We start from the raw sequence: 20,509 nt of genomic DNA on the forward strand, positions 1-20,509 counted from the left end.
TGGGCTGTGGGATAAAGGTGGCTTGCTCCCTTTGTGCCTAACACCAAAGTGCATGTGCATAGGAGCTCTCAGAGTGCCATTGAGTCACCCGGTGCACTCAATGCGCTTGGTCCCTTTTTTTTTGCCTTTGACAAACAGCGAGAAAGGGAAATAGCTAGAGTGAACCCGGACCCCCGCTCTACATTGTTGAAAAAGTCCATCCTTTGGCTGTCTGGAGTCGCACATTGTCAGGAGGAGTAATACGCTCGCGTTCTGTGAAAGGAAACCCGACTGGGTGAGAAGAAACAAATTCTTATTATTTTCCCCTCTTTCTTCCCGTCTGCCTTCATGCTTTCTTTCCTTGTTTTTCCATTTCTATCAAAATCCGCTGTTGGTATGCAAGGATGATTCCCCTTGTTTTTGGTTGTTTGTTGAACGAGCGAAACCACGGGGACTGCTTGTTACACAAGCTCGTCCGTGTCTGTGGCCGTTTGTGATCTGCCTCGCTACCCTATGTAGTACCCATGTCTGAGCCATCTACTAATTAATGCATGGTAATCTAGACTTTCAGAGGGGAATTTGCATTCTGAAGGCCTTGATCAATATACAGATGACAACAATGTGAGCGGATGGAAATTTCCCTCATTATCTTGTGACGGATATAAATTAGGCTGTGTGGCAAATTAAGTTATTTCCTTATCTTTACCGTGCCTTACCTTTCCCTCCCCCCAACGTTATTAACTCCTCTCAAACTTGAGAAGCAATATCATTGCCAGATGAGTGATTATATATATATAATCATTCATATGTGCGTGTATATATAAATTATATATATTATATTCCTAGAGAGAGAGAGAGAGAGAGAGAGAGAGCGAGCGAGAGCGAGAGAGAGAAATCAATTTAGTATGATTGGCATACTACACACCTTAACCAGAGAGACACAAACACCTTACTTCAAAGTTGCAGCTTTCGGTTAAGATACCTATCTATTAAACCCTGCAAACTATTTCAGCTCCACATTTCACCCAGAAGTTTTACCCTGGAATGCATTTCAATAGTGAGGCAAATTGCATCTTATCTAATATATTTAATGTGTTTTCATCTCTGGTGATATCGAATACAAAATATTATAAGCATTGCATCGCCGGAATTTCACTCAAGCTAGAATTGGCAATGTATCAAAAGACTATTGAGTTACACCCACACAGACGCATACATTGGCACGATCACATGCGTGCAGAGAGGCACACACACAAAGACACACACATCACATGCACAAAAATCACATGCACACACAGATGTAAGTGCGCACACACACACACACACACACACACAGACGCACACACACACACACACACACACACACACACACACACACACACACACACACACACACACACACACACACACACACACACACACACACACACACACAGACGCAAACACACACACACACACACACACACATTTGAAAATCAATATCAGATGAATAGCTTTGATATCCAACACTGCATCTCATTAGAACATTGTCTCTGAGTCAATACAATGTCACACCGCATTCAATTTTTTATTTGTTTTGGCTGCTACGTCTGAAAAACAATTCAACAAACCACTGTGCTACGGTGGCAGCAGATGCTAATGTGGAAGGGTGTGAAAACAAGAGAAGGACGCTACGCTAGCTATATTTGTCCACCGTATCGAAGGCGTCTTTTGTCTTTTCCCGACTATCCTTCAACCAGGGCGAATCGAAGGACAGAGGCTACACGTGTGGCTCGTGATATCAGAACAGATGCTTCCCCTCCACGACGGCTTTCTCTCCTCCGAGCAGAACCAACGGTGAGGGGGGGGACTATAAATACCTGAGCATAACTGATAGCCCCCACTCTGGTAGGCACAGGTGTCACTGTGTCAGACCTCCAGCTGTAAGAAAAGGGGGGGTGTGTGGGTGTCTTTCTGGTGGGTGGTGTGCGGTTGGGGGGGAGGGGGGGGTACATTAAGGTGTGTAACCCACACCGGCTCCAAGCTAAACACGTTTAACGGCAACATACTTCATAGAGCGAGCTGGGGGGTATGAGTCAGTGCAACGGAGAGGCACAGAAACGGACGGACGGACGGACGGGGGGGAATAGAAGACGATGATGATGATAACGATAACGAAGGTGATAGGTGGTATTAGTGCAATGACTGCATCGCGCAGAGCAGGCAGTCCGTTACCTGAGATGAGATGTTCGTTGTTTAGCCGCAGTCATCCACTTCCTCCACCTCTCATCCTCTCGGCCGCCATTAAGTGAACGGATGTGTTCGACACCTGTGTGGAAGCAAAAAAATTATGAACACAGGGATAATTACTTCGCCTCTCTCCGCTGAAATTGCCTGGCCGATTCCCAACAGCTAATAGCCCGGCGCCATTTTCTTATTTTTTCTAAAATCAAATGGAGCTGTTGGAAATGATAAACAATGCAATGAGGCTGAGCTTCAACGTGATGGATAGCACGGCGGTCTTTGCGGTGCGTTAATGGCGCCGGGATTTAATCAGATGCCATTCTTAAAAAACACCCAAGTGCAAAAAACAATTAGTCCCACGCGTTTGGAGGGAACCATCTGCACCGAGCCCGCTGATGGCAAACCTCGCGAGACGACACAGCGCTCAATAAAATATACTACACAAGGCGTGTCGGAAACAGCGTTGCCAATTAATTCGCCAGTTACTAGTGTGAGACAGTCGCTGTCACTTTACGAATACACCGTGATGTATCAGCTATTCTCCCCCAATGTCTGCCCACCACTCTTTATTTTTCAACACTTAATTTTCAATACATATTCTAGCCCACCTAGCATTAGAATTAGAATATTATAAAACTGGTGCGCTTACCATATAGGCTCAGCCCTGAACGCAGCCACCTGGGTTTGAATCTTTCCCGTGGTCCTTTGCTACATGTCCTCCCCTCTATCTCCCATACCTTCCTCCCTATCTCACTCTATAATAAAGCATAAAAACAATAATTAATCTTAAAAAAAAAGAATAATACAAAACTACCTCAAAGTCTGCCTATTTGAGGTACGACCATATGCATGGTTGTTATTGATGTTTTGATGGTCAACAGTGACTCTCAGTGTGTCTGATATCTCTGGTATAAGAGACGGCTGCCTGTGATAAAATAACCCAAGTTGTGCAGATACACGTGGGCATAGACCCAGTAATCTGGAGGCAAGACACTGCGTGATCTTCCTCTCAGATAGAGGGACCCTCCTCAAAGTGATTCATTACTCTAATTGCTTCTGGGTAGACAAATTGATTTAATAATGCTTTTGCATCCTTCTCCCTTTTAACTTTTAACTTTGTTAATGATTATTTATGATTATATCACCTCGGCCAAGGGAAACACGGGGAGACGTGGTGGAAAATATATTCATGTACAAAAGCAGAGTTCGGGAGCTTCAGGGTAGATGCGTGATCCTGTCTTGGAATACAAACAATGTCTACTGTTGAATTTATACTATTCTCTACTACAAAAACATATAACAATATGCTCTCCTAGTATTTTGGATATACTACTGCCCTGATCAACTGTATTATACAGAATCGATACAATGGATGTTTTTTTTTATTCAAAATCAAAGTGTCCACAATACAAGAAAACCATAATCTAAATGCACTACATGGACCAAGCCCTACCCTGCAGCACAAATGAGTGCCTCATATCACCCATTCAAACACATATTGTGAATACATTCAGATGCATACACACACAGACCGAGGTCTCAACCATGCAAGGAACCAGCCAGCTCGCCAGTGAGTTTTCTGGCTCAGGGACACCTCAATGCTAAGCTCGGAGGAGCCATGGATCAAACCAACAACTCCCAGTTGCCAGACAAACAGTTCCACCTCTTGAGCTACGGCTAAATGTAATATTATCAGCTAAACATATGGGGATGATGTGCGTGTTTTGTGTGTGGGTGTTTTCTTTGTGTGTGTTTGTTTGTTTTTTTGTTTGGTATGCGTTTGTGCGTTTGTCTGTTCTTATGTGTGTGTTTTTTCTGTGTGTGTGGTGTACGTGTGTGGTATGTTTGTGTGTTATGTATGTGTGGGGTGTGTTTGTTTTTATGCCAGTTTGTTTGTCTGTGTGTGTGGTCTGTGTATGTGTTTTTTTTTTTTTTTTTTGTGTGTGTGTGGTTTGTGTGTGTGTGGTATGTATGTTTGTGTGCGTGGTCTGTGTGTGTGTCTATGTGTGTGTGTTTGTCTGTGTGTGTGTGTGGTTTATGTGTGTGGTTTGTGTGTTTGTGGTATGTATGTCTGTGTGTGTGTGTTCGGTGTGTGTGTGTGTGTGTGTGTGTGTGTGTGTGTGTGTGTGCGTGTGTTTGTGTATGTGTGTTTATCTGAGTGTGTGGTATGTGTTGTGTGGGCTTGAAAAGGGCAGACCCTGTCCCAGGGCTGATGGATGCAGAGTTACTCCACGAGGGCGGTGTAAATCTGAACTGGGATTGATCGGGTGAAGGGGCCCCAGTAGCAGCATGACGAGGGAACACACGCCTTCTCTGCTACAGTAGGTCTTAGACGCACTCCCAGGCCCTCGCTGGGCTCCTGCTTACATACGGTATCACTGCAATCTGAAGCCCGGTTGCAGTACACACCCTATGGATTGTACCCTATTGTACATTCTAATGGATTGTTTATTTGTTAAGGATTTTCTGGAAACTCAACTGTTTCTGCATACTGTGTTTGTGAGTGTGTTTTTGTGTGCGTGTGTGTGTGTGTGTGTGTGTGTGTGCGTGTGAATGTGCGTGTGCGTGTGTGTGTGTGCGTGTGTGTGTGTGTGTGTGTGTGTGTGTGTGTGTGTGTGTGCGTGTGTGTGTGTGTGTGTGTGTGTGTGCTGTCATGCCCACAGTTCTAAGGAGAGAACAGCTGCCATAACGGTAGGGACGTGGAAGCGTCTGAAAGTGTAATTATTAGGCGTGATCACTTAGCGATGGCTCTGGCGCACCAGACCGTTTACCTTTTAGCAACCCCATGACCTTTCAATTACGCTTACGCATAGCTTAACATGGCTTCAAGTACACATGTTTTGACTCTTTGCAACTGCAATGTTCCTACCTAACAGCGCTAACTCTGCTAATGAATAGATGGATTTGTGTGGAGTGTTAATAACATGTATATGTAGACCGATTTTTTGCTTTGCTAATTGGGAAAGCAAAAACAATTACATGAAAAGTTTCGAGCTTGGATAAAGTCACACGCACACACACGCGCGGATGTACACACACACACGAATACATGATCAACATAAAGTAAATTGCCCTAAACTAGATCTATTTGTATCTCTCCTCGAGAAGAGGATAATTAGCAAATAGGTCCAACTATGTAATTATCACCATTATGGAATTGTGTGTTTGTGTGTATGTGTGCGTTGGATGGGAGTCAGTTTTGAATCAGAGTTTGTGAGAGAGAGAGAGAGAGAGAGAGAGAGAGAGAGAGAGAGAGAGAGAGAGAGAGAGAGAGAGAGAGAGAGAGAGAGAGAGAGAGAGAGAGAGAGAGAGAGAGAGAGGCATCCATTAACTTCTAAAAAAAAGCCCATCATTAGACTCCACGACTGCTTTTATGACAAGTACGTCACAGCAGCTGTGCGAGCCCTTCAACTCATTCATACCCCCCCCCCCCCCCCCCCCCTCCCCCCGCACGTTAAAACCCTGCGCTGGCACTCCAAAACATGCTTGTGTTCCAGTTTCACGAATCATAAAATGGTCTACTTTCCATAACTCCCTGATTTAGATTCCAACCAACATCCCCTGATAAGCCCAGTGCCTCTCACACAGCCAGGCCTCCCTGCGCTCCCAGCCCCCCAGCCAGTCGGGGTGGAGGTGCAGGGGAGGGCAGAGTACTAACCAGGGGTCTACCCCCATCAGGTCGGGGAAGCGAGCCAGGAACCAGAGCAGGGAGAGAGGGGGAGGACCGACACGGGGGAAACCGGTGGGCTCAATTGTTCATGTGGGACTCAGTGGGTCTGTTTGGGAAGATGAGTGATGGAGGGGAGCTACTTTATGAGGGTGTAGCCCCCGAACGTGCATTAAGTCACCCGTTTCTTTGGGTTATTGCTCCTCCAGGTTCCCTGTTCCTCCGCTTCATGAGGAAAAAAAGGCTCAGAAATGAAAGGAGTGCTGTTCCAGCTCGGCTGTAATGATTGAGTCCACCAGATGAAAGCAGCTGGAATTGCTGATTTAGACAAGAGGTGGCGCTGTCCCTTTGTGTTTTTCGGGTTTGATTACATTCTGATCATTTGTTGTACATATAAGGGTTCGGCACAATGTTGCATCAATTTACAATGTGAGAAACAGTCCATGTTTGTTAGTTTATTTATGAACATCAGGGTCATATTATTTTATATGATTAATGCATACCTCATGATAGTGTCGCCACAATGACTTCTTCATGTTCCAGATACACAACACTGAACCATATGAATATCCTCAGACATAGGCCTGGCCTTATCTTCTGCGCTTCATATGCTAATGTATACGCATTAGCACGCGGGGTTCACCACATTCCGTTTAATGAGCTATTCATTGAGTTATTCATAGAAGTTCATATTAATACTTAATCAAGAAGCATTTCAAGCTCTGCATCGCACTGGAAAAAACTTTCACAAGGCTGCGCAGTGCTCATAACTTATGTTATTATTTTTAATTGCAGGGAAAGAAAAATGAAAGAGATAATCATTTGAGTGGGGGAGGAATTGATTGTCACACAATGCTTTGAAAGCAAGCTGGAAGTCAGTAAGCCTCAGTCTGACACTCACATGGACATCATAGTCATCAGAAGTCCTTGCGTCCGCATGCCCCTAATGCTTTGAGAGAGGCTGGCAGTTCAGGCTTCTTCCTTGTTTAAGCTGCACAGAAGTCATATGTAGCGTGCTCAATCTAACACATCACACTGACACTCATCGTATTTCTCCTCTGCTTGTTTGTTGTGTGAAGAAAACGCGTGTGTGTTTGTGTGTGTGTGAGAGACAGAATGTGTTTGTGTGTGTGTGTGTGTTTGTGTGTGTGTGTCTGTGGGTGTGTGAAAGAATGTGTGTGTCTTTGCGAAAGAAAATGTGTGTTTGTGAGAAAGAGAGCGATATAATGATTTGAGGATGGGAGAGAGAGAGAGACACACATACAGAGAGAGAAATTAAATACGTGGCAGGCAACCATCAGTAACTAAATAGGCAGCTGTAAATCAATCTCAATTGATTGAAAATTAACACTCGCTTTGAGGTCGTCACTTACAGTAAGTGTAAATTATATTATTAAAGTCATTATGTTACGGTTACCGCCGCCCTCGTGCCCGATCCATAGTCACAAATTCATATTTCCTGTCCGCTATGATCGCTGGTAAGGTTAAACAAAGTGAGCCTGAATCTAATGTCAAGTGGACAAACTAATGCAATGGCTTTAAGCTTCAAAGAATTGAGAAAATGAGATGGAGATATTGTTTTCATCACGAGACCAACAACTCCATGACTAACATTTCAGGGACCACATCCTCATCATCACTTAATTAATTATACAGCATTTTGCATGTGCGGAAAACTTCTGTACGTAGTAATACATTTGTATATGAAATAGAAAAAAATACAAAGAGACGAAAGCTATTTTTGTTTCAATATTGATACTTCTGCTCATAAAGATTTCTTACTTGATGACTTAACAATGCATGAGGTTATGTTTAGCCTCTGCTGCTGGAATGTTGGTTGTGTTGTTTGAAATGTGTGTTGCCAGTTATAGCTGCTGCATCTTGAGTTGCTGTCTGATCCTGCCTTGCTCATTAGAGCGAGACCAAGCGGCCAAACAGCCTTTCCGAATAATGAGACTCATTACAAGATACTTGAAAATGGAAACGCTGACCATTCAATTAAAACTGAATTCCCACTATAATTCCCTCTGCACAACTAGAACCATAAAGCTTTTGGTTTTAAAAGATTTTAAAGGTCCCATGGCATGAAAGTGTCACTTTGAGTTTTTTTAACATTAATATGAATTCCCCTAGCCTGCCTATGGTCCCCCAGTAGCTACAAATGGTGTTAGGTGTAAAACGAGCACTTGCTATCCTGCTCTGTCTTTGAAAATGTGCTGATGTGGAATTTTTCTCTGTATGTCGTCATACAGGGACATGCTACCTCCCCTTTCTCTGCTTTGCTCAATGAGCTACGACCATGTAAGCGCCACATGTGTGTGTGTGTGCGTGTGCGTGTGCATGTGCGCGTGTGTGTGTGTGTGTGTGTGTGTGTGTGTGTGTGAATACACGCACTTTAACGCAAGTGTAACTTCTTTGTTATTTGGATAACAATTCTGCTGTTGGTGTTATGGCGCATAACACATCAGGTTCTCTGACGTCTCTGGTAATTCCCCAACGAGACTCGTAGTGGGGGTTATCTCAGCCATGGTTGAGGAGGAATTGGGGGAAAAGGAACTTCAGCTTTGACTCCCTGAAGCGCATGTACCGCGACATGGAGGAGAAAGGGATTGTTGCCCGCGATCGTTTCCCGCCAGAGCCCCGCTGACGAGGCACCACCGCCGCGAGGCACCACCGCCGCGAGGCACCACCGCCGCGAGGCACCACCTCCACGTGGCGGAGGTGCCTCTGCGCCGCCCGCTGCCCGCGACCCGCGACCCGCTGCCGAGGCACCAACGCCGCGGGGAGATGGACCCGCCGCGGGGAGATGGTGCCTCGCTTCGCTGCCGAGGCAACACCACCGGTGCGAGGCACCACCACTGCCGGGGCAGCAGACAACTGGCAGCTGGTTCCTCGCAGTGGGCAGCGGGCCTCCTTTCACCTCCACGTCGTGGTTCAGTCTACTTCAGATTGATGTGGAAGTGGAAGAACCAGCGACGTTGGAGAACCCGATGCAGTCGTTTGAGATTCATAATATCATAATATATTATATGATATAAATATCTATGTATAATATGATATTATTTAGATATAGATATCCAGGACTCCCGCCGGAGCACCCAGAGTGTTCTAGAATTTTTACAGAACATGGCCAAAAGCTGTGTGCGCCTACATCCATTGCGATACATCCACTGTAAACCCAAGTGCATGGTACCGGGGCCGCAAGCTGCTCAGGGCCCCACCCCCTGCCTCCAACTGGACCCGCCTCTAAAAAATGCCACTTTTGTCGAAAGATCATTGTGAGACTGGCTCGTAGTGGCTGTAATTCTGCACCAAGGCTGCATTTCTTGAACGTCTTCAAATACTGTATTAAGGACCCACTAACACCTATATAGAAGTATCCATAAAGTAGCATGCCATGGGACCTTTAAGAAAGAACATAAATAACGACTGAACAAAGAAAATAACCCTTACAAAGAAAAGAGATAGAAGAACACACCGATTTTTACACAGAGAAACTCCACGGTTGGCCCAGATTGAATATATAGCCGTAGATTATACATGTTCAGTTGAATAAAAGATATGTCAACATGATAGCAGAAGTAATCTATCAAAAACACTGACTGTTTTTGACTCGGCAGTCAAAAACACAGTCATCCAACTGACTGTTGGATGAAGGTCATGGTTTAGAGAGAATTGCCTCACTTCTCCCATCCAGCATGTGTCCATTCAGGCATAAGTAGGTCCTGAACCTTGGGAGTAGGCTTCTACTGTCCCAGAAACCAGGCCGAGAAATAACTCAAAGGTTGTCAGAATCCATTTGGTTTTAAGAAAGCAAAATAAAAGTGTTTCCAAGTAAGTGCTTCCAATTTTTAATTATGTATCCCAATTTTTTCCCGGTGGTTATGGCTCGTGCCATTGGCTATTAGAAACGTATACAATATTTTGCGACACTTTAAGATAAGGGCACATTCACATTGAATGTGCCAATTGTGCTAATAAATACAATGTATTAATGCAGTAATAAGCATGAACTAACAGATCATTTACAGTTAACTAATGTTCTGGTAATCAATAACTAAAGTTGTTCAATCCTTACAAATGGTGATCATGTTAATAATGGCATGGTGTTCATGTGAGCTAAGGAATTCATTTATACATAATTCAATATGGTTTGGGTTATCTTTTGTGTTATACTTCACAAAAGTTTCGAAAAATGTATAAAAAAAATACATGTAGCTTTCGTTCCAGGAAACTGAACCAGGTTTGAATTTGAACACAGTCGGAAATAAAAAAACTACCGGCCTCATTCTTTCGTTATTCGTTGGGAAAGGGTTGGTGCGATAGATCAAAACCTCAGAGAACTGAAGAATAGTAGAGTTGGAAGAGTAAAAATCTGTAGAGGTACCATTCCCCGAAGGCTGTATTGTTCTGTACTGTTCACTGAGTGCACGGCTAATGACTCTGGGGTTATACATATTGATTTTAAGGGGTGTTCTTGTTCCAAGATCTCACAGTTTCACTCACTCCTGTATATAATTGGTACAAAGTAAGCAGTGTAACATTACTCAAAAACTTTTTTCACACAGGTTTCCTTTTGTGTGTGTGTGTGTGTGTGTGTGTGTGTGTGTGTGTGTGTGTGTGTGTGTGTGTGTGTGTGTGTGTGTGTGTGTGTGTGTGTGTGTGTGTGTGTGTGTGTGTGTGTGTGTGTGAGTGTGTGTGTGTAGAAAAGTTGGATAGCTTACATACCAGGTCAGGTACGATAAAAAAACAAGGTTGAAAACCTCTAGCGCATCACATGGAATGATATGAAATCAACATTAAGTCTTGTTGCTGGTCTGAGCCAATGGAATTAGGTTTAAACACTTCGAACGAACACAACAGAGACACCTCTCATTACAGCGCCCACACTTATACCAGAAGTAGATAATGGCAGCAATTTAGAAGGCCATCTTTCACCATTTACAAATAATTCCCGCTGCTTTTAATCCAAAGAAAAACAAAGGTGTTTATATCTTCTCGTTGTCAGTGTGTGCCCATGAACACACATCAGTGTCCTATTTGGTTGGGATTGAACAGAAAGAAAGGTAACTCAGAATGCTCAGAACACCTCTTGTGTGGCACTTGGTTCTTCTGCAGGAGAGGAAGAAGAAAGCCCAGTGTCTCCCGGATTTAAGACACTTTGAACCGCCATCATGATTATTATAGAAACAAATGCACTTTGCCATTACAGAAATTAATACACCACCAGCACATGTCAACCACACCATATGGGTTGAATTTAGTGGGAGCATATTTTACGTTGGTTTGCCGGTAGAAGCCAAGACTTGTATGAGCAACCTTCCATTTACCAGCTGACCGGCCCTAAATTGCCAGCCCCCCAGAGCCGGGAAAGCGCAAACGGACACATAGTGTTGGTAGCACTTAATATCCATGGCAGTGTGTATCGCATAATTTAAATGGTTGTCTGAAATACAAAGCGAGGCCAGCAGGCTAATTTACAGCATGCCGTTTTTACTATTAATCGTAAATGATTTAGCCCCAACGGTTATCCTGCGATCCAACTGTTTCTATTGCCATTAAAAACATGTCCTGCATCCACACCAAGTTAATTTGTTAATTTGAGAAAGCCAGTTTCTCGGACCTTCCTTACATCTAGGACCGTGCATAATGCAATAGAGGGCTGGGCTGGGTTACACCACCCAGAAGTGGCGGTGAAAACGGGTAAGACCACAGAAGCAGCAAAATGATATTGCCGTTCATTTCAAGTAATATCATCTTTTCACATGGATGTACTGATAGCTGGTACTCGACAACAGACCCATACTAAACCCATAATGTGACATGGCTGCACAAAAAGGGGACTGCATTTTTAAGGATGTCAACAAAAGAAAAAGTTGTAGGAAATTAGAGTCTTGAGTAACGGTAGGGAATAAGGAATGAGGGGGCCATAGTCATAGTGTTGTTGAGAAGCATGCAAAGTTCTGTGGCCAGCCAAGCCAAGTGATGCCAAAGTAAAAGCACCACAACTTAGGTTTTGGTTGAAGTCGTGTTGTATATTTCCCCCAGAGGTAAGACTGGATTGAGGGCAAAAGTGGTTGGACCATTAAGCACAAAAATAACAAACTTTAACAATCCTTTTGCTTGTACAGGTCAAAGAGCTTTTCAGCAAAATATCCCTAGGGGTATATACACAAACACACACACGCACGCACGCATGGCCACATGCACGCACCCACATGCCTTAGCAAGTCTGAAGTAAGACCGTATGAAAGTGTGCAACAAGGCATCTAAGAAAATCATCACTTTTATTAATAAATTAAACATCTATACAAGATACCCTTGATACTGCAGCTATACAAATCATTAAGAAGGATCGGTGTCCACATTCAAAATGAAATACCTATACAAATTTGAGAATTTAGTATTCATTTCATGTATACTGGAGCTCTTGGAAAGTAATATACCGGTAGTTCAAGACATTCTTAGATACAAGCACGTGCACATCTAGGGTTGATAAGGCACGCGCCTAAATCAACTTGTGCCCCAGTTACTTATTTCCTCATTTGAGATTATTTCCGTACATAGGAACATCTTAGTTTAGTGTCCTTATAATGTGTGCTTGTACGATAACAAAACACAGGCATGTTCTTCAATCATGAATTATTAAGACACATTTCTAATTAATTCAACAAAACTATTTAATTTGGAAATGAAAGAATTTGATCTTTGAACCCATCTATTGTTAAAGGCTTTAAGTCTTTTATTTTTTTCGCACTGCATTCCCACACTGGTGTTATGGTAGGCAAAGTACTTGAAATCAGCAAATTGTTTTGCAGATCTTTTCCGGCTGATGCCTTTAATTTTTGCGGGAACCATTTTAGTATAAAAAAAGCGAATATCTAGAAATCCCAGACACTTGTTTTGCAAACAACAATAACAAAATAATAAAACATGTGATTCAGAGAGGTCGAGTTAATTGGGAAAATGGTGAGAGGTATTTTAGCCAAGAATTCCAGTATTTTTATGCTTCCTTTAAAAAAAGGTAAACATTCAAACGCATTTGATTTGTCAGCACATTGGTTTGGTTTGGTTCTACGTTGCAATTACAGATATCTAGAAGAAATATCTAAGCTATCTACCAGTTATGCCAACTTACTTGTAGAACTGCCACTGTGCTTCACAAATCGTCCAATGAGAATACTCCGAAAGGAACACATGAGTCAGAAGGATTAGAAGCAACGGAACACTGTGATCGAGGATGACACTGGAGATGTGACAGGCATTAAAGTATGAGGCCGTGAGTAGAGAAGAGTATGCAGAGCGGTCCGTTCCGTTGATAGACCTAATCAGTGGATAATAGATTTGATTGATTCATAAAACACTTTTGAATGCAGAATGGATTCTGTCTGTGTTTGGTTGAAATTGATACAATCCATGATTGGCGAACTTCAGTCGAGATGCTTCTCTACTCGGTATGTAGTCGTTCAGCGAATAAATGTGCACACATCCCGGTGAGTCATGTCTCGGCTGCCAATTAAACGAAACATCAAACAACTCAACTGAAGGGGCCTGATTGTGTCTGTGGTTGGCTGTGTTGGATATTTATTTAAAAACCGCTGGTGACAGCTTTCATAGAAATGAAGAGGTCAAAAGTAGGATATCTTTCTCTTCGTAAATGTAGTGCAGTGAAAGGTATGTTTTTTTTTTCTCCACAAAAAAATCCCAGATACTTGTAAAACTGACTTATTTACAGCAATCGAGTGAGTAAATGCAGCCGGTCACTGTCCACCACTGAAAAGCATCAACACATTCCCCTTCCTTAGCTATGTATGGAATGACTATAAGCTCCCATTGATGTCATCAGGATCGCCACTAATGACAGAAAATAAATAAATAAATACAAAAGAAACCTGAAGGCAACTTAGGCACTCTTACAGTAGGCAGTTCTGGTCCCTCCACTTGTCAGTCCTCAAAGCCCCCCCAAACGATCACAACACACCGCTAAAATAAGCTCTGACGTCGTTACCCATTGGCCTAGTCTACAATACCCCCCCGCATGGAGTCTTTGTGGTGGTCCACAGGTGGCCGATGTTCCCTTCCACCCTTTGGAACGCTACTGGCAACATGTTGTTTGCCGTTGGTTTTGTGTTGATATTGTGCACATTCAGGAGGCGTGGAGGGGACTCTGCTGTCTGTCTGGGGACGTGCCCCCCCCCCCCGGCTGGCATCACGGTTCCGCCCCCCGCCACGATGACCCCCCCACTGCCTGAACACGTGTTCAGGGCGGAGGTCTGTGTCCTCCTGCCGAACCATCCGGAGCACGTCTCATAACACAGTAGGGGACTGCCGTTATGCTTTTGTCTTTTGTTTTTTCCATGAGAAATCGGGCTTAGTCGAGTCTGCCGTCAAGGACCGCGACACGATGGAGCAACACCGAGCGACGTCTGGGTCTCTGAGCAGCACAGCACCGACGTCAACGGGCCGTTTTTTTCAGTGTCTTCTTGTGTGTGTGTGTTGAGGCGGAGACAGAGACAGAGACAGAGACAGAGACAGAGACAGAGACAGAGACAGAGACAGAGACAGAGAGACAGAGAGAGAGAGAGAGAGAGAGAGAGAGAAAGAGGGAGATTGAGAGAGTAAGAGAGAGAGAGAGAAAGAGAGTAAGAGAGAGAGAGAGCGAGAGAGAGAGCAAGAAAGATAGAGAGAGAGCTAGAGAGAGAGAGAGCGCTAGAAAGGGAGAGAGAGAGAGAGAAAGAGAGCGAGAGAGAGAGAGAGCGCTAGAAAGGGAGAGAGAGAGAGAGAAAGAGAGCGAGAGAGAGACACAGATAGAGAGAGCGAGAGAGTGAGAGAGAGAAAGAAAGTGAAAGAGAGAGAGAGACAGAGAGAGATACAGATAGAGAGAGAGCGAGAGAGTGAGAGAGAGAAAGAAATTGAAAGAGAGAGATAGAGAAAGAGAGAGAGAAAGAGAAAGAGAAAGAGAGAGAGGGGGCGAGAGAGTGAGTATCTTGTACCCCGGGGCCCGCTGGCGCCCCCCCCCCCCCCCCCCGTCATATGTAGTACTCCTTCATGTTGTCCCTGACGCCGGCGCCGTGGAGGTGCAGCTCGGTGCGGTAGGCCGTCTCCAGGGCCTGGCGGTTCTCCTTCTCCTGGAGGCTCCTCCGCTCCGCCCGCTGCTGGTACAGGAAGCGGCTGAGCACCGCCAGCGCGCACAGCGCCACGAAGACCGCCGCCGTCACCACACCTGGGAGTGGGGGGGGGTGTTAGCGGACGACGGGGAGGGATGAGGATGGATGGGGGGGGGGGTGTTGGAGGCAGTGTGGTGGCTAATTGCTGCAGTGATCAGGTTTGCTATTTCCGTGTTCCCGGTATATTTAATTAAACAATGCCACCTTTGAAGCCCATCAAGGAGGGCCCACTTGATTGCGGGAGCTAATTAGTTTATTTACGTTGTGTGCAAACCGAAAACGGTTATTTTCAATTTCTCAGCGGGTAAAGGAAAATATCCAGACAACAAACAACACATAAGGAAATAGTGCAAATAATCATAATTACATGAGTAAGTGCTAATTAAACAAAACTAAAAAAAAAATGAACTGGGCGCGGGTAGTAAACACAACCAAAAAAAATAAGGTGGAGTCGAGACGGCGACGGCGAAGTCAAACAAATCACAGAGACAGCTGGGGCCTGATTCAGATGAACTGGCAGAGAGGGCGTGAAGCAGGTGGGGAGACGGAGCGCCACACGCACACACCCACGCAAACACACTCACGCGCACGAACACACACACGCACGTACGGCAAATTTGCACGCACACACATGCAAGCGCTCGCACTCGCGTGCACACGCGCACATACTCGCTCGCACTCGCACGTACGCACACATACGGTTGAACTCGCACACACATGCTCGCAGACGCACGCAGGCACACACAAAAACACATTTACACACACAAACACACACACACAAAATTACACAGACACACACAGACACACACAGACACACACACAAACACACACACACAAAATTACACACACACACACACACACACACACACACACAGACACACACACAAACACACACACGAGCACGGACACACACACACCTCCTATTACAGCGGAGTCATCGGGGGTGGCGGCGGTGTCGCTGTGTTGCTCCTTATCTTCCTTCTCCTCGGCAGCTTGATCTGGGAGCGGAGAGGAGAGAAACATCATTCATTAACTCCCAGTAATGAGCAAATGAGCCGTTCATCTAGTCGGGAATATTGGTTTTGTTGTGCGACGGGGAGGGGATGGGGGGGGGGGGGGGGGGTATGGATGGGGAGGGTGGGTGTTGGCGTTGGGGGGAGGGAGGGTGTTGGGCTTGCGGTGGCAGATAATGCTGTGGCGTTCGCATACTGTCGTCGTGGGCGATAAACAAAACTTCCATTACAGAGGGACGCTGCCGGTTCCATTACTGTCGCAGGCTTGTTGCCGAATCCGACCCGGAGAGAGAGAGAGAGAGAGAGAGAGAGGTAATAGTGGTGCCTGAAGCTGTTTGGCGGACAAAAAAACAACAACAACTAAACACAACTCGAAAACACAGCCTCAGAAACAATTGATCTATTTCTCTCTCTCTCTGCGTCGGGGTAATGGAGGCCGCAGACGGAACCTGGGTTACTAACAGGCTGGGAGGGGGTCGCGGATTGTACCTCCACCTAAACGCAATTTCCGTTCCCTTATTTCCTTTGAGCCCGAGTGTGCCATTTAACAGTCCCCAGAGCGAGGACAACACCAATGTGACGAGCAGCACAATTTTTTATTTTTCGGCCCACAAAATGTGAAAAAGCAATATCCGGAATGGATAACGGAAATGGACATCACTCTATCGGAAGTCCCGCCCCCCTCTCTCCCAGTCTCTCTCGCGCCCTCCGAGGCACGCCCAGAAGTCCCGCCCGCTCTCTCATTCTCACTCTCCCTCCCTCTGAGGCATGCCAGGAAGTCCCGCCCCCACCCTCCCGCCCTTTCTCGCTCCCTCCGAGGCACGCCAGCAAGTCCCGCACCCTCTCTCCTGCTCCCTCCGAGGCACGCCCGGAAGTCCCGCCCCCTCTCTCTCACGAGAGAGAGGGGGCGGGACTTCCGGGTGCGCCTCAGAGGGAGAGAAACGCCCACTGCAAGCCCCCCGTTCGGTGAGGGCAGAACGCCTGGAGCTAGCTGGGCTTTCCAGCGGACCTTTACCCAGCAGAGAGTGCGAGGTGGCGGACTCGGCCAGCGCCACGCAGTTGGACTCCTCCAGGGCTCCGCGGATGCTGAGCAGCGAGCTGCCCCGGTGCAGCAGCGCCACCTTCAGGGGGGCCAGGTGGTTGAACTGCACCGAGGAAAGGCAGCCCACGAAGCCCCTCAGTCCCGCCTCACGCACCTCCCGGTGCACCGGGTCCCTGCCTGGAGGACGGACACGGAGGAGAGACACACAGACAGAGAGGTGGAGAGACAGACAGGCAAAGACAGACAGGCAGGTGGAGACAGGCAGACAGGCAGTTAGGCATAGAGACAAACGGACGTGTGGAGACATAGACAGACAGGCAGAGAGACAGACACACAGATTGAGGGACAGACAGATACGCAGAGAGACATACAGATGGAGGGACAGAAAGACAGGCAGAGAGACAGATGGTATGTGGAGAGACAGACAGGCAGATGGAGAGACAGACAGGCAGAGAGAGACAGGCGGAGAAACGGGCAGCGAAACAGGCAGGCAGGCCACAGACAGACAAGGAGACAGACAGACAGATGGAGAGACACACAGGCATAAAACAGGCAGATAGGCAGAGAGACAGGTGGAGAGACAGACAGGCAGAGAAACAGGCAGACAGGCCACAGACCGACAAAGAGACAGACAGACAGACAGATGGAGAGACATACAGGCAGAGACAGGCAGATAGGCAGAGAGACAGGTGGAGAGACAGACAGGCAGAGAAAGAGAAACCGACAGGCAGAGACAGAAAGACATGCAGGAAGACAGAGTGACCGATAGGCAGATGAAGAGACAGACAGGTATGCAGAGAATTAGAGAAGCAAGACAGAAATATAAACAATACATTTTCTTTGTTTAGCATGAATAACGATCCAAGATGTTTAGCAATGTGGCCATCTTCATTGCCAAGCAAAGAGAGTAATGTTGCTTTTTTTGGCTCCACAAGCAACGTTGTACGCTCCATACAAACAAATGCTGAATTAAACCGCCTTTTTTCTCTGCTGCATCAAATAGGTTTCTATAGCAACAGCCATGAGGACGATAAAGACAATTATCCCTTGGTATTGATGGCAGCATGCTTTAATCTTTTGCTGAATAATAATTATAAGGATTTGTAATGCATTGATTAATGTCTGCAATCAGAACCAGAATGTAACCACAGAGAGAGAGAGAGAGAGAGAGAGAGAGAGAGAGAGAGAGAGAGAGAGAGAGAGAGAGACACAGAGAGAGAGAGAGAGAGAGAGAGAGAGACACACAGAGAGAGAGAGAGACAGAGAGACACAGAGAGAGAGAGAGAGAGAGAGAGACACAGAGACACAGAGAGACAGAGAGAGAGAGAGACACACAGAGAGAGAGAGAGAGGGACACAGAGAGAGAGCGAGAGAGAGCGAGAGCGAGAGCGAGAGAGAGAGAGAGAGAGATATACAGACAGAGAGAGAGACAGACAGATAGAGAGAGAACGAGAGAGAAAAATAAGTGTGATTCTCCCAAATGTCTCGGCATGATGACCAGCTATTGATTCAAATCATCACTTCATTATTCTAATAAGAGTAATAATAACCAGCTGAGCAGCAGATCCCGTCGTGGCTGTTTCTCACGGCGCTGGGCTTACCGGTGACTTTGCCCAATGTCAAGGATCTGATTAAGATCAACTGTGCATCAGATGACAGGGTGTACTTTCTGTGGATGTCCTGGTCGATCTGGTTGAGTGGAAAGTAATCAAATAATAAGCCGGTTACAAGAAATCCAACCCACGGCTGGTGGTGCCTTTCAATACATTATAGATTCAGTATTATGTTCTACGCCGACCCCTCCCCCCGTCCCCCCCTACAAAACGCTACATTCACAGGACCATCCTGTAGAGTGCTTCCATTCCTCGACTTCCGCACTCAAACGACGGCTCTGGTGCACACCTTCCTAATGGGGCTGAGGAGCCAGTCTCGGTACTATTAAAACAACAGCAATTTGGACCTGAATGGACATTTATTGAGTCGTTTTTCTTCCGTTTAATGTGATTTATTTTGCCCCCCCTTTTAGTTGGGTTCACTCTATTCACTCAAAAAAAGAGATAGTAAATAACTGTGCCTCCAGCAAAACGATGCGTGGGGGTGCTTACAAGAGACAGCCCGACTCAGCTGCAGCCTGCAGACTACGTGTCGGAATCAGGTTTTCCTTCTCATTACTGACCCCTTTGGCCAGTAAGTGAACTTTAGCCTGCTAAGGCTCGCTCATTCAGAGCACTGGAGTGTGAGCTCCGTAGGTTGAGAACAATATCAATCCTAAACTAATGTAAGTTATAATCATAAATAAACATAACAAAATTAAAAGTTATTCAAGGATATACATTTTTTAATTATCCACGCTTAGACTTCACTTCTTTCCTTTTTGCCGGCAAAACCCTTGTGGTTTAAATAAAATATAAATCAGCCCACAGGCTTTTCCCACGCAACAGAGAGATTCTAGGAAGGTATCATATTTTAAGTTAAATTATAAATGTTAGTGTTATTAATCCTACACGTAGTGCCTTTAATAATAATCATGGTATGATATTGTGGCATAGCAATGTCTTGTAGCGACAAGGTTTACCTGGACGTAGACGTCCTTGGCCTCTCTGTGAATCCTTATTTTATGAAGGCGCCCATCGGCTAAATTCTGGCGAATGGGAACGAACACATCTGGGTCCTGGTCGGCTAGGAGGTGGTACCAGATCTGCAGGCTCCCTGGAGACACACACACACACACACACACACACACACACACACACACACACACACACACACACACACACACACACACACACACACACCAATGTGTTTATTTGATGCACATAACACACCAACGTATGCATTTGGCCATCCCTTTTTTTCCACAGTCGTCAATATTCAATTCAATTCAATTTTACTGCAGCAGACTCGAGTCTGATGCAGTGTTAATAAAGTGAGCATCCTATTTCAGCACCATCACCTTGGTTAACAATGCATGTACCCTCTTTTAGGGAGCCCTGTGGACGGGAAAATATTCACCCGTTGACTTGAGCTGCAGAAGTAAAGACAGGGTGAACGCAAATACATTGTGTGTGTGTGTATGTGTGTGTGTGTGTGTGTGTGTGTGTTTGTGCATTTGTGCGGGCGCCCGTGTGTGTTAATATAAATATATTGAACCTTTGAACTAAACTCCCACAATTGCCTCACAGGATATATTAATAATATTTCCATCCTGGATCTCTCTGCTCCGATGCGGAATATGTCAATATGCACTGAGTGTCCCACCCACACAAACACTGGCGGATCACAGCGAGAAAGGCTTTGCATTATCAAGTGGAGATGGGTCAATATTACAATCGGGGATCTGTTGGCAGAGGGCTTTGTGCTGTGTTTCGCACAGAGTCCTGAGTGTGCCACTGAGGAGCAAGATTACCGTGGATGAAGA

The 20,509-nt window shown here is 45.6% G+C and overlaps 1 protein-coding gene across 1 annotated transcript in view; it reads right to left on the reverse strand.

The window, feature by feature from the left end:
• Positions 1-14,898: 14,898 nt before the first annotated feature.
• The window catches only part of LOC130373645 (contactin-associated protein-like 5), a 54,177-nt gene continuing 48,566 nt past the window's right edge, over positions 14,899-20,509 (reverse strand). Inside the window, exons 20-24 of the mRNA XM_056580268.1 lie at positions 19,667-19,800; positions 18,693-18,780; positions 17,065-17,268; positions 15,954-16,034; positions 14,899-15,092 (exon numbers count right to left, since the gene is read on the reverse strand). Of these exons, the coding sequence (XP_056436243.1) occupies positions 14,899-15,092; positions 15,954-16,034; positions 17,065-17,268; positions 18,693-18,780; positions 19,667-19,800 (701 nt within the window). The remainder of the gene's footprint in view (positions 15,093-15,953; positions 16,035-17,064; positions 17,269-18,692; positions 18,781-19,666; positions 19,801-20,509) is intronic.

This window comes from Gadus chalcogrammus, chromosome 20 (genome assembly GCF_026213295.1).
Source record: "Gadus chalcogrammus isolate NIFS_2021 chromosome 20, NIFS_Gcha_1.0, whole genome shotgun sequence".
Lineage (NCBI taxonomy): Eukaryota > Metazoa > Chordata > Actinopteri > Gadiformes > Gadidae > Gadus > Gadus chalcogrammus.